This window comes from Cyprinus carpio, chromosome A20 (genome assembly GCF_018340385.1).
Source record: "Cyprinus carpio isolate SPL01 chromosome A20, ASM1834038v1, whole genome shotgun sequence".
Taxonomy (NCBI): domain Eukaryota; kingdom Metazoa; phylum Chordata; class Actinopteri; order Cypriniformes; family Cyprinidae; genus Cyprinus; species Cyprinus carpio.
The window spans coordinates 6330903-6345988 of NC_056591.1; the positions used below are offsets into that span (position 1 = coordinate 6330903).

A 15086-nucleotide genomic window follows, 5' to 3' on the forward strand; every position below is an offset into this window, starting at 1 on the left:
ACACTCATTTCCTTATCTCAGGGAACTGAGGTTACATTAGTAACTGGAGCATTTTCCACTTGGCAAAACAGAGACTTCTGTTGGTGTAAAGATAATCTGCATTCAGGATTTTGAAATATAATGAAAATCAATGAAAATTCCAGTATTTCTCTACCATCTTTTTTTTTTCTCATGGAACACATTGGAATATATATATATATATATATATATATATATATATATATATATATATATATATATATATATATTATATATTTTTTTTTTTTTTTTTTTTTTTTTTTGAAGAAGAAGAAGAAGAAGAAAGAATCTTGATTTAGCTTTGTGTACAACTATAGGTCATTGATCATGTTTGTCAAGCTACGAGAGAGAGAGAGAGAGAGAGAGAGAGAGTTTGCTTATCATACTATGTCTCCAGAATAGTCAAGTTAAGTCACTGTGTAAAAAGCAGCTTTACAGAGATAAACAGGGAAAGCAGAATCAATTATGGGAACTCAACTATGGAGACAATTCAGATTCTGTTGTAAAGCAGCTATAAAAGACAATAATATTATTATTATTTAGCTCAAGTCATATACTACCTTTGTAGTTTAATTTTTACAAAACCTCAACTTCAGCCGTGTTTTAAGATGGGTCATGATAGGATGTATTCTCAACATCCTCCATAGTATTTTCTGTGCAACAACAGGCACCTCTTCAGATAAAATTGTTTTAAATAGAATTAAAAAATGTAATGGTTGTGCATGGTTGGGCCTGGAGAATTTTTGTCATGTCCTGACATTTGTGCTTTTTTCAGTTTCTTATAAATATCCAAATGGCTAAAGTCTAATCTCACTGTAATCAGCACAAACTGGGCTATAATAATATGTGAGCAGCATGTATGTACATGATTGTGTTTTTGAGAAAAAAAAAATGTTATGCGTGGTTAGTGAAAAACTAAAAATGTTAAATCACTTGAATAAGGCAATAAAACACATACAGAAAATTGGTTCCCAGGACTTTTGAGAACTGGAGCTTGTAGTCTAGAATTTTTTTTTTTCTAAATGATGTATAAATCATCTTGTTTACTCACTTACAGAAAACAATATATTGATTTAAATTTTCTAAGACACTTTTTGTTGGTAAAAGTCATATGGGAGTAGGCGTCAACTATCATGAATTCACACCTGAGAAGACAAAGACCTGCATAATGAGCTGCATAATGAGCCATTCAGTCAGCTGTGTCACTGAGAGGGGATGAGTTACAAGAAAAAATGTGAGGACAAAATAAATGTATATAATTTTATGTTTGTTGTTTATTTAGAATATATTTAATTATCCCACAACATAATTTAATATTCACTTGTGAGTGCAGTTAAACAGTTTATTAGGAACAATCAAAGCTGACTTTCAAACTGAATTTTTTGCATCATTACTCCAGTGACACAATCCTTCAGAAATCCTTTTAACAATCTTATTTTCTACACAAAAAAAAACATTTATTGTTATTATTATCATTATTATTATTATTATTATTATTAATGTAGAAAAGAGCTGAGAATATTTTGTCCAGGTTTTTTAGGGGGGATAAATTGAAAGAACAGCATTGTTTATTACATTTGTTACAGTTACATTTATTGGTACGTTTATATTATTTACATCAAGCTTTTGATTGGTATAGTAGTGTATATTGTTATTGAAACTTCATAATATTTCACTTGATTATACATTTAGTCAGGAATTATAGTTTGGAAAAAGTCTTTGGAAAAAGTCTAACTAGTAAAATGTTTACACGTTATGTGAAAACTAGTACAAGTATATAAATAAATAAATAAGAGACTTACTCATGTTTATGATCTCTGCTGGATAAAGTGCTTCATTCTTTTTTTCTGAGGAAATCCAAATCTCAAATCCTCAACCACATCACATCTTTTTGGGGTGAATTATGTCTTATTCCTCTCATCGCGAAGCAAACAGTAAAATAAAAAAAAAACTTGAAGAACAGTCTCGCTGCGTTGTCGTCTGTTTATGTGGGCGTATTCAAAAGCCGCGCGCTTCAGTGAAACATTTGAATCTCAAAAGCGCGTTCAGCGCGGGGGCGTGGTCGCATTAGAAGATAATGAAGGAAGACGTGAAAAACGGACATCGCGTTGTTTTCATATGGATTACTTTATCACAGAATATTTGTTCTCGGCAGTACTTGTTTAGTTTAAAAGTAGACATGTCAGGCTTTCTATAGATATCTCTCTCATGTCTCTTCGTTGAGTATTCACAGAGTTACAGTTCATTTTAATGACGCGTTTTGTAACTGAAGATCAGCGCAGACAAAGGCTGCATACAGCACTCCTTGTTTGTTATCTTTATTTTATAAGTGCACAAAGTTTTGTTGTTATTATGTCTGTATACAAAAAAAAGTAGACCCTTTACAGATTCGATTGATGTATTGCTCTTATCTGTACGATCAAAACTGAAAGTGTAATTTAAGTTCTTTTCGGGGTTATCAGGAAAAAATACCCCAAAACGCGTATACGTGTTAATCGACTTCAGAGGGTTAATATTTAATATGTTTATAAAAATTATCTTATATAGCAGAGTCCAGAGGCCACGGTGGATCGATGGACGATGGTGGAGGTGAGGGAGCTAGGAGTCAAGATGGAGCCGTTAGGTCTATGGGCCGAGGGCGGAGTCCGGGCCTCGGAGGTTGGAGGCAGAGGAGAGGGATTCCTATAGCTATGGAGACGATGGAGGTTGGCAGACCCACGAAGCTCGCACCATATAGATGGTGGGCTGAGAGCTAGCAGAGGGGCTGACAGACGACAGCAGAGGAGGAGGCAGGAGCAAGCGGGAGTGTGGGCATTTGTGAGCCTCCAGGCTTTCAGGGATAAACTCAAAATTGGGAGGGTCCTCTGAGCTGGACAAGGAAATGGGGGGACAAGGGGCTCCAAGGAATGAGGGAGTAGAGGGAGCAGGTCAGCCTTCCAGTCAATCAGGTCTTTTTCCGCTTCTCCTCTACCTGGGTCCATCATAAGCTCACCTTCAACCACGGTGCAGGAGGCAGAGCTCCTCTCTGTGCTCTCACCGTCTGCTGCTTTCTCTTTTATTGCAGCCGGCTCACATACCTGGCCTGATGGGTTGGGCTCTACTTCCGGGGTGATCCTCGGCTTAGTTACTCGGCATTGCACTGGTTCATTGATCGCGGCAGGCATTGGCTCTCTGTTATCGGTGGGCTTGGGCTCATGCTTTACGGGGAGATGGTGGGTCTACTCCACGAAGGCAGCGAAATCCTCTCGAGGACCATCTTTGGACGACGGCGCTCTGCTTGAGGTGTTCAAGCTTGCGTCATATAATGAGCATAATACGTCGTCCGGGTAGCTGGGGGCATTAGCTGACAACAGGAACAGTCTTGTATGGTCCTCGATAGATCTGTCCCCCTGCTCCAGCAGAAGGACGAGGTATTCGATACGGGGGAAGGCATCCATGAGGGAAACACAATGGAAACAAAACACTGAGGAAAAACGGAAACAAAAACAGAGGGGAGACACGGAGGTTACTGTTTTTAGGTCAGGTCTTAAGTCACTATCTGCACTCGGAGGAACAAGAGAGAAACATGGAGTACAAGCAATAATCTTTAATTCAGGAAACAGGGGAATATCCACAATAGAAACAACACGAACACAAAGAGTAGACACGACAAACACTGAACGCAAAGGCAGAGACTTAAATACAAAGGATAATAGGGAAACACAGGTGACATCAATGGAACATGACCAAATAAGGACAAACAGGAACAGAAACCAGGGCAAAAGACACAGACAGTCCAGAATCCTTACACTTTGCTTTACTTAAAGGGTCATGAAACCCCAGACTACTTTTTCTGAGATTTTAGCAGAGGTGTTTATGTTGCACCTCATAGAAGACAATGTTAGCATCCGATAATTTTAACTGTTGGAGAAAACTGGTTAATTTTAAGCTTTTTTGCGCTATTTTCATCTTCCGGGTTTAAAATCTACATTGTGTTGACGTCACAATCTGTGATGTGGTAGTGGACTATAGTACATAGATGACGCGTCGGTGTCTATTAAATTATTCATGAGACTGCATTTTCTTATCCTATGAGAAGACGCTTCGCTTAATTATTCACAACCACATGTGTTGATTCGCTATGACAGACGTTTCATACTGTGACATGACATCGCACACATCAACTGAGAGAAACGTTCATGGATTGAAGAAGAGTGTTTGTTTTTGTTCTGTAATAATAGTTCGAGCACAAACACGAATCATTTACTTGGTGAGCATAACCGTTTTTCTGTCAAAAGGCTTATATAAACGCCACAGAATAAGCCGATGCAGAGTGCAAATGGCTGTGCATTTATTTGTGTTTTTAACTTGATAGGAGTGAAATGAAACTGTCTGTCTCCCCTCTTCTTCTTCTTCCTCCTCCTCCTCCTCGGCCGTTGCGCACCACGGCCACTTTTTTAGCCTTTTTTAAAACTGTGGTGTGTACTAACCCGTGCTGAAACAGGGGGTTTCATGACCCTTTAACTAAGAAGATTGTGTTGTTTTTCCCTTATTGTTATTTTTCCATGGAATATAATACTTTTACTGCGTAGTTTAGGGTGCAAGACTTCAATTTAACCTTTAACTGATAAGTCTACATTTGGTACCAAAGGTGCATTTTTCTTTTAGGAAGTTTGTCATGTTTCAGCTCAAAGGTATTTTTAGATGTAACTTATTAAAAGGACAGATAAACATTCATCTTTACTGACCCCATGAGGTGACCATTTTAATCAGCTATCTACAATTTCCACTATTTGATCCTATTTCCATTGCCTACTTTTGAACATTGCTATGATACTTTTTTTGCTACTGGCCTCAGGCAAATCTTCACAAGTTTCACTAATATTATATAATATCACCCAAATAAGAGAACTTTTATAAATATACTTTTTAATGTTTTTGGAGGAATGGTACTGTATGTTATATGTTATTTATTAATTTTTGTTCATTATGCTAAGACCTATCAACATAATAGTGAATAATAAACTCAATCCCTCTTACTATGCATACTACTGCAAAGATCTCACAAAAGACTTATGCACATACAATTACTTCTTAAAAATAACTTGCTTCCGCTTCCTCAGGGTTGACCTTTTTTTTTTTTTTTAATAAGATTTGCTCATGGAAACCCAATGTTTTCCAGTTATAAAGATTATCTATTAACCAGGTGATTTCTTAAGGGGAATAAACAAAATAGTAGCTGAGGGCAAAGTCCACTCAGTGGAATCACCTCATTTAGAAAGTAGGTAAAACCACATTTAAAAAAAATATCTGATTCAATTTCAACATTTCATCATTAATGACAGACAGACAGACAGACTGACAGAGATGGATGGATGGATGGATGGATGGATGGATGGATGGAGGGATGGATGGATGGATGGATGGATGGGGGATTGTTGGTTGGTAGATAGATAGATAGATAGATAGATAGATAGATAGATAGATAGATAGATAGATAGATAGATAGATAGATAGATAGATAGATAGATAGATAGATAGATAGATAAGACTTACTGTTTTTGAATTGCCCACTGGGGGTCATAGTTTACCAACTTTTCCAAATACAGCTTCCGCAAAATACTACCAAAAGCATTAAATTAATTCATATTATTTGGTTTAATTTAGTTGTAAACTGTGGTTATATAGTTTTCTATTCTATTGTGTGGACACTTTAGTTTCCTGCACTTCCAAAGATGTTCCTTTATATATTACACATGTAGTACTATATATTACACATGATCCTGGGATCTTCAGCAGCAGAGCTGGGCCGGTACCGGTGCGCGTGCCCTCACTGAGTCTGCGCGTGCCCGCGGCCTGTGGTAGGAAGTCCAGAATAACGGAGCTAAAGATCATCAACATCATCATCATCATCCTGGAGGAGAGGCCCAGTGACTACATGCCCGACAAGCCTCGTCCGGAGCGGAAAGATGAGTTTACGAGTCTGATCTCAACCGTGTACAGTGTTCGATTCGGGGATTCGAGAGCAGATCCAGAGGTTCGGCCGCGGGACTCCAGCAACATGCGCGTGTGTAGCTGAAGCGCATGCATCCGAACAGGAAACGGACTCTCGGGACCGAGTCAAGCCGTGGAGTAGACGATCTAAAGCTCACGGGTTCACCGATCATCTTCGTCCGCTACATGTGACCGAACCGAGCTGTCCGAACCCATCTGCAGCTTCACCAGCAGGCTGCGCGTTAGCACGGCGAGGGTGAGAAAACACTTTCTCGTGAAGATTAGAGGATTAATAATATGAGATTGTTTCAGTTGTCGTTTGTACCGTCGACGCGTTTTATTAGATCTGGATGGCTGTTCTGATCCTGTTCGTCTCGGGTGGGTAACGGATCCGTCAAGGACTTTAGTCCAAATCTCATTAATTACCCGAATCAGCCAGACACCGGCCACTTTGTGTGAAGGACAGACAGTCGGAGATTACCTAAAATAAATAACCACTCAAATAAAGATTTGATTTCAATAAATAAATAATCATACAATGATCAGATGTGACCGTTAATCTGAATCAATGACCCGAGTTTGCTTCGCATTAGCTTAGCATGCTAACACAGCAGCGCAAGCACAGACACTTTCTGCTTTATTTAACAGCAGTGATTGTATATATCATCACGTTTTATTTAGTCTTTTATGTGTCTACATTTGTATTTTTAGAAAAATACACACGCTTTTGAATAATCTGGCAGTGCTGTTAAAGCAGCAGAAAAAAAAACTATGTAGCATGTTAGCCGGGATAGCTCTGTGTTCAACACCTCAATTTAAACATTTCACCTTCATTCAAAGGGTTTTTATTCTAATTTACCTTAAAACAAATGAATGAAACCCGTACAAACATCAGTAATGAAGTGTGTTTAACTGAATCAGGTCTTTGATGTCCAATCAAATGTTCTGGTGTAACGTTATATCTTTAATGTTATGAATAATTATAAAGACCGTTATTCTCATCGTTATTATTTTGTACAGGTTTGTTTTTATGGCATGCTCTAGCCCTGGTAAATACAGGATTAAGCATGGTATTGTGGTAAAGTGGATCTTGGTTTCTTTGGTTAACCTGAAGTAGCTCCTCCTCAACATGCTTATCAGGAAAGACACTATTTCATTTGAACCAAAGTTGTTCTTCTGTCAGTGTGAACCGGCACATGTTTACCTGAAGTTACTTGGAAGTGTGTTAGTAAATCGGTTCACATTCGTAAGATGCATCTCTATACATTGAGGCTATTTCTTTTTGTTTCTTTTTTTAGTCACCTCAATGTTTTGAGATTTAATTCGCTTGGGTGTTTTCTTTTTTTGCAGGCAGGACAGTACAGTATGGCTCCCCATCTGCACACGGCCCGCAAATTGTTCTGGATCTTAATGAACTCTCTGCTCCGTTTCACCTTCATGTTTGTCAATAACTGTGTTGCGATCCCGTCCTACTGCCTCTATCTGTTAGTCCTGCAGCCCTTAAGAGTTGTAGATGCCCCCACGTTCTGGTACATCGAAGGGGTCATGTTCAGGTGGTTACTGGCGATGGTGGCGTCTTGGGGCTGGTGTGCAGGTTACACAGGTAAGACCATCTTTTCCTACCCCTTCTGACTTTCTGAATCCCCTAAATGTTCAATTTTACTGCCTGAGCATGTAAAACAACCTTTTTTTCAAAGTAAGCCTAGCAGGGTGCTAGACTTCAGTCAGCGTCTCCAGTATATCATCTAGTGGCGCCAAAATTTGACTGCTGAGTGCAGATCTATTGACTGTTTTTCAACTTTATTGACTCTCGCACTCTAGGGTTTCCTGTGTTTGGATCGATTTCCTTATTTTCTTTGGGAGAGAAGTTTGATTAAGCCGTTACAGTGTGTTTTCTGCTTTAATAGAGTGTATTTGGACAATATTATACAGTGGGAACCTCATGGGAGGTCTTTGTTTACCTCCCATCTCTACTGACGAGTCCACATCATCGTTCATCAGAGACTGGAAGTGTTATCCGTATTGCTTCATGTGTAGTTTGTTACGAATATCGATTTGAATTAGACTTTTTCATTTGAAAGAGATTTTGGGTTTTCCTCCTAAAGGAGATTTGAATTTATGGCTAGGTTGGATCTAGGAGAGTTGATGCACCGCCTGCTTACTCACGGGAATTTCATGGGTAATTTCATTTATTGCATGCTGGTACTAAGAGTAGCCAGTGTGTTGATTGTGCGCAGAAAGCTCTAGACTGATTATGTGGACCACGAGATGGAAGTGCAGGGGCTGGGACAGTCAGACGATCACGAAGACAGATAAGACGGGTTTGTCAACTTCTCAAAAGGTAGTGAGCAGTGCTCCACAGTTTGACATGCTTTATTTAATCTCAGATAATTTTGCATAGATTTTATGAGCTCATTAGTTGAGAGATTAATATTTGTACTTTAAAAGGTAAAATGATATTTTAAAAAAGTGGCGCAAAACCTAAAAAGAAATAGTGACCAGTTTCTAGTTCTTGGTTTGTTTAAAAAAAAAAGAAAAATGGTAATAATAAAAATTTAATTGGAAATAATCAAGGAATGTTTTTTTCTTTAAGGAATACATTTACATTTTATTTTATATACACAAAACAATGTAATAAGCAGCTACATTTTTGTCTGCATGTATTATTAAAAATACATTAACAACAAATAAAATGGAGTTTCACAGAGACGAGTCAAACTGGCTATTCAAACACTGTTTTTGCAACTGAAATTTAAATCAGGAATATGATATATCAGAGATTTCCTGTAAGCAGGTCTCTTTGATGTGCTCGAAAAAGCGATGATTGAATTCCGCTTCATGCTGCATTTTACTACCAGTATTTTGAAAATTAGATTAGTGTCTAATGGATGCTTAGCTAATTGAATTGGCTATTGTTTATATGTTTAATGATGATAAAAAATTGGATTTCTTAAACTGAAGTGGTGTTTAGACAAGCTTCCCTTTCATATTCACAGTTCAAGTTTCTTTTTGTGTCTTTTACGTTTAACAAATTTAAGACAAATTCCTTAATTCTGCGTTGTCACGTTTGGAGTTGAGTCTTGTAGAATTTGAATGGTAGTAAAAGGAACAGTGTGAGAACTGCCTACAGTTTTAGGGTTACGCTACGCTGTGAGCTAAATGCTCACAAATTGGGATGAGCAGTATTTGGAAAGCAACAAGAGTGTTAAATTATTAATGGTGCTTTTCTTATTGAATACCTGCTCATGTGTAGCTGAGCTGGGAGACACATTGACGGTGTCTTCAGTTTAAAGGCTGTCCTTGAGCCCTAAAAGGAAAATATGGTGCTTTTATAAAATATTCAAAATAAAAAGGGTATAGATTATCAGATTTGTCAGTCAAGGTCAAAGTCGTTTGTCGTAATTTCTCACCTGTTTTGAATTTTACTCAAGATGCCTCACCACACTGATTAGAGGCTGACCTGATGATGCAGGTGGAGATAACTGTGTGTGGCAGAGGTCGAATCTGTGTGTCGTTCACCCGCTTGACTGCTTCCTTTTAAAGAAAGCACAAAGAACAGATCAGTTCTCACCTGTCCTGAAGGAACGACCTCACACAAAAATCAACATTTTGTCATTATTTAGTCACTTTCATGTTTATCGAAGTGTGATTGTTTTTTTGTTTTTTTTGGAACAGAAGAAATTTCAAGCTCCATTCAAAGTATCATACTAGTAGTCCATAATACTTGTGCATTGTTCCAAGTCTTTTATAGTTCTATATGAAGAACTGATAAAAATAAATAATTAATTACTGAAAAGCTTTCTTTCCGGTCAGTTGTTAACTCAAAGTGTTGAATTAATGAATTTAACTGATTCTGTTAAAGGTGCTGTATGTAGGATTGACACTGAGTGGTTGAACTAGGTATTGCAGTCCAAATTCAAAATATTGGAGAGGGTTTGTTTTACATGGCCCCTCCTCCTCAGACTTGACACACACGCAGGTTGCCAGCTTGACGACACAAACAGGAACAAGCGCACTTGATAATGAATTAAATGAATTATGCTGTGTTTTCTGCCAACTGGCAACCCGGGGTGCTGAAATACAATTGGGTAAACTGGCAGTGGGTGGGTTTCACAAACCAAAACAAAGATCGACATTCCAGCCCGGAACGTATATTTGCAAAGGAGAATAACTGACTGTAGCATTGTTTTTCAGATAAACAAGTATGTTATCTTAAATATCCGAGAACATATTATGGTATTTTTATGCTTTAGTAGAGTCAAAATCTTACATAAAGTACCTTTAAAATAATGAAACCAATTAAATGATGAAAATGAAAAGAACTGGTTGAAAATAATTATTTGTTCAATGATCTGGTTCTTAAGCTTGACTCAAGCCTTTTTCACACTGCCAGTCCAAATCCGATTTTTGTGTATACATATGAATGTGGCTTGAAGCAAATAAAAAATCGGATTTTTTTTTGTTGCCGTTCAGACTTGCTAAATATGATCGGATTCCAATCTGATATGCACAAAAATCAGATTTGCATCTTTTGTGTTCCTCTAAAATCAGAAAATCTATAAATCCCACATACTACTGTAACTTAAATTATTACAGAATTTTATTTACCAAGGTTTTGATCGATCAATCTTCTTCAGGCTTTCAATCAGGTAGATTGACAAAAATGTTGCTAATAAAATGTAACTATGATGCAAGTTTGAGTAGTGTGCAGACTTTATCAGTTGTTTCAAGTTTATATTGGACTTTTATCCTATTCACCTAGGAATGATTTACTGTGATCCACTGAAATAAAAAAAATAGCATACAGCTTTAGGGGCCATTCACTATAGGGCTGAAATGGTTAGTCGACATTATCGACAACGTCAACAATAAAAAAATGTTGTCAAATATTTTTGTTGTTGAGTAGTCATTTGATCTCATATGACCTTATGTCAGAGACTGCAATAATGTGGTTTGACCAGTGTGGCGCTGTAGCGCAATACTGTAATTCACCCCTACGGATGCAATTTAAGAGAAGACCTCGCAAACGCATCTGAACCTGAAGCTGTTGAGCTGTGTTTGGATGAATATGTAAATATATGCTGTACACTTTCCTCTAAGTAACGAAATAAACAACAAAAACTGACAGCGGTTAGAAAGCAGCAGTTAAGAAAGCATCTGACTACAGCCATGTGGATGTTTGCACGAGCTGTGCAGTCCGGTGCTCCAGTAAAGTCCAGTCACGTCACGTTTATTTATATAGTACTTTATGCAATAGATTGCCTTGAATCAAGCATCTTTACAGTATTAAACATGAAAAGTCAGTGTCCCTCTCAGTTTGAATTACAATCTGATTTTCTGTTCTAAAGCAGCTTTCCAGTGTGGAGCTAGCTAATGATAAAATCTTTTTATTAGTGGATTTTTTTAAGTGATAGTTTGGTTTGCAGAGATCAAAGCTTGATCTAGCTCAGGACTGTTATGATTTTCATAACCCTACTGTATTTTAAGATAGATTATGTTGTGAATAAAATAGTTTATACAAAAATTAGGTGTCTTATCACTTACCTTTTTTTGTTTCTTATTCATATGACTTACAAAAGGAGATGTTAGGCAGAATGATGTGTCATTCATATAGCTATCAGTTACTTTTTCATTTAGCTAATTAAATGATGAATGAGAGAGTTTCTTTGTAATCTCATTTTGTGTGCCAAATATATTTAATTGTATAATTGTAATTACATATGACTTTCAAAAGCTGAAGGTTTGATTTGTTAGACTATATCTCAATATTTTAACTAACTGCAAAAGCTGAGTTATCATAGTCTACTTATTAATTAGTGAAATAATCGAATATTAGTCGATTAATCGTTCTAATAATCATTAGACTAATCTATTATCAAAATAACAAATCACAAAACTCAGAACAATAGAATGAAAAAAAAAAAAAAAAAAAACGAAAAAAATAACTAAAGATGTTCTTTTATGTTGAGCGTGGAATTGTTAGAACGCAAGAACATGTCCATCAAGTGCATGTTTGCATAGAAAACCAATGGAAAAAGTGTGTCTGTGTTGAGTAAATAAGCCATTTTTTTAGTTAACTATTTCTTAAAGTGGCTTTCACATAATGAATAGCAGCGACAAAAAGACCTGAAGTCATGTTTTGTCATTGAGAGTTACCATTTATAGTGACATGAGTGACAGTGACCGCTGGTGTTGCGACAGAGTTGAGAAGCTTTATGTAAATGAGCATCGTCATGATTCGCATCTATGAGCCGGAATGAAGACCATGAACCACCGGCTGATACAGTTGGATGCAGAAGTTGAGTTGGAACTCGTGCTAGAAACTAATAAATGACTGTGAATGACAATTTGTGATTGGGAATGACATCTGCAAATAGCAGCACAGGTCACATGACCAAGATAAGGACACGTTGCTTAAATAGATGGGCATGATGTCATATAACATTTGGGAGGCCACAGTATACAAATGAAGTTCTCTCTCCGCCCTATCTTCATTTTTATTATTGTCCCGTTTTTATTTATTTTATCATACAGATTTTTCTTACACTATTGATGATTTCAGAGTTAACAAGGAAGGAAAAGCTGTTTTGCGTTGCATTTGCATGAGTTTTCCCCCACAAGGTTTCCATGACCAGGTTCCTGTATTACATGCAAAATGCTGGGAGGGATGTTTTATATTGTTCTCTGAAATGCAGATTTGCATTAAAGTTGTTTTGTTGATATGAGGGAATAACACCAAGCCAGGATCATCACACCCCTCCCCGTTTTGTTGAATTGACTGCACAGCAGTGTCTTTGCTTTGTTTTTGTTCATCTGAGTTTTGTACTCACTGGTTGCAAATGAGAATATGAGAGACCTGATGCAGCTCATTGGCTTGATCTGTCTAAGGGCCAAGTTTTGCTCCTGAATGACATATTGCTGAGCATGTCAGCAGCAGCTTGGTGGTGTAATTGCTGTTGGCTTGAAGTTGTGACTGTTAGTAAATGCCAGACAATATTGTCAAATGGTTACAAAAAGTGTTTTCTGATTGGTTGATATGTGAATATGTTGTAAAACAGTGATAAAAGCAATCACTTGTCAATCAGTTGTCATTCTACCTTCCTGAAGAGTCCCAAACATTATTTTATTTTATTTTATTTATTTTTTGAGCTGGCAACAGTGGGTCATGATGGCAAGGCTCAACGCTAAGGATTTTTTTCTACTGGCCCTGCCACAAAAATAAAATAGTTACTGTTATAATTGTTTTTGACCCATGTTTGACTGCTCCGGGTGTGTGTTCATGGTGTGTGTGTGTGTTTTCACTGCTGTGTGTGTGCACTTTGGACGGTTTATTTTAATGTTTTTATTGGTTAAACGCAGAGCACTAATTCTGAGTATGTGTCTTCATTTTTTTTTGTATTTTAATTAATTTTTTTATATGGTATAAAAATTTTAAATTCCAGTTCAAATTTACAGTTATCGGTTCTAATTGTAATACCAAAGAAAAAATTACTAGCCTAAAAAAAAAAAAAAACTAAAGTTCAAGCATTATTAAAGACAAGCGAAAAAGCAGTAAGAATAAGAACAAATTACAAACAAAAGCACAAATAAATTACAAAGATACAAATTAAATGGTGCTTCAGATTTTTTGGTTTGTAGGTGTTTAGGTACAGAAGTTAATGAATGATCAAATGAAAAATAACATTGCATATTCTTCGCTGTATAAATTATATATATATAGAGAGAGAGAGAGAGAGAGAGAGAGAGATTAAAGTTATTCAGTCAAGAGCAGTGAATGATTTACATTTTTTAAAACAACATTAAGTACACTGACAGCAGCTGGTAAATTAGACGTGGTCACTTTAAACACAATGCATGAATCAAATATTATGATACAGATCCGATTTCTTTCTCAACTGTTTAAATTTCCCTTATAATTGTTTTAAACTGCTTACATTATCAGAACTGTACACATAAATCCAAGAATTGCAGGCACAAAATGCAAAATGCCTCACATCTCTTGCAAAACGAAGCACTGTATTCAAAATTACACAAACGCATCTCAAAAGCAAACATTTGTCTTATGTTGCAAACACCTTTGGGAAAGTATGCTTGAATTTGAAATATTATTATAATATAATATTCGCTAATATTCGATTTATCGCCCAGCCCTAGTGTGAATTGAATGCTTTAAACTTTAAACTCGTGATTTCAAATTATGCTGCAATTTGCCCACTGTCATATTCATGTCATTTTCTCTGTGTGCTGTATGTAAAATGAGTGTTACCCTGGCTTTATTTGAAATATATGATTCCCAATGCACACAAACTTCCCAGAATACTGAGTGCCCTGTAGGTTACAGTGTTTACTTCCTTTTTAATTATATTTTTATTGTATATTTATTAATTTGTGAAAAATACTTTGTCATCCAAAGTATAAGTATGTTTATTTTACACATTTATTTTTTTTAATCCATTGTCAAATGATTTCAAATATCTTAAATATGAATTAAAAAAACTATATATATTAGCTTTATATCGGCTATCAGCCCCGCTGCTTTCCAAGATATAGGCATCGGCATCGGCTGTCCAAAAAACAGTATCGGTTGACCACTAGCACTGAAGAATTAGTTTGGCATTTTGATGTTTGAAAAAGGAAATCCAGATACGTCCTGTTAGATTTTTGTGTGTTACATAGATGATTGTGTGTTGTGTTTTACAAAAAGTGTTTTGTGAAATTGAAAACGGAGTCAAAGGCAGAGAATTAGTGTATGGTTTTACAGATGTGGTGTGTGTTTCTGGTGTTTGAGTGTCAGGTTTTAGAAATTGTGTGACAAGTAAAGATTTTGTGTGTAAGCAGTTGAAAAAAAAAAAAACTGTAAAGACATACCTGTCTTGGCCAGTATCCTCGAAAAAGAGTTATTTTGACATAGGCTACATTTTTATGTATTTTTCCTTTCAAGTAAAGGAAGACGCGAGTTGTTTTGAAATAGGTTTAATTTTTTGTTTTTGTATTTTTAAGTAAAGTTGGAAATGATACACTATAGTGAGGACACTGGCCCCGGGTCATCAGCCAGTCCTTATTGTCAAGTCCTGAATGGTCATCCACCATTAGTG

At 36.6% G+C, this 15086-nt stretch overlaps 1 protein-coding gene across 3 annotated transcripts in view; it reads left to right on the forward strand.

The window, feature by feature from the left end:
• The first annotated feature begins 5855 nt into the window (after positions 1-5855).
• Positions 5856-15086, forward strand: part of LOC109049982 (acyl-CoA:lysophosphatidylglycerol acyltransferase 1-like) — a 30792-nt gene continuing 21561 nt past the window's right edge. The window contains exons 1-2 of one of the 3 annotated variants that reach the window (XM_042777476.1): positions 5856-6369; positions 7342-7594. In XM_042777476.1, the coding sequence (XP_042633410.1) occupies positions 7357-7594 (238 nt within the window). In that variant the 5' untranslated portion in view covers positions 5856-6369; positions 7342-7356. Of the gene's footprint in view, positions 6370-7013; positions 7238-7341; positions 7595-15086 lie in introns of those variants that run through there. The other 2 variants (XM_019067649.2, XM_042777475.1) reach the window with 2 other exon arrangements.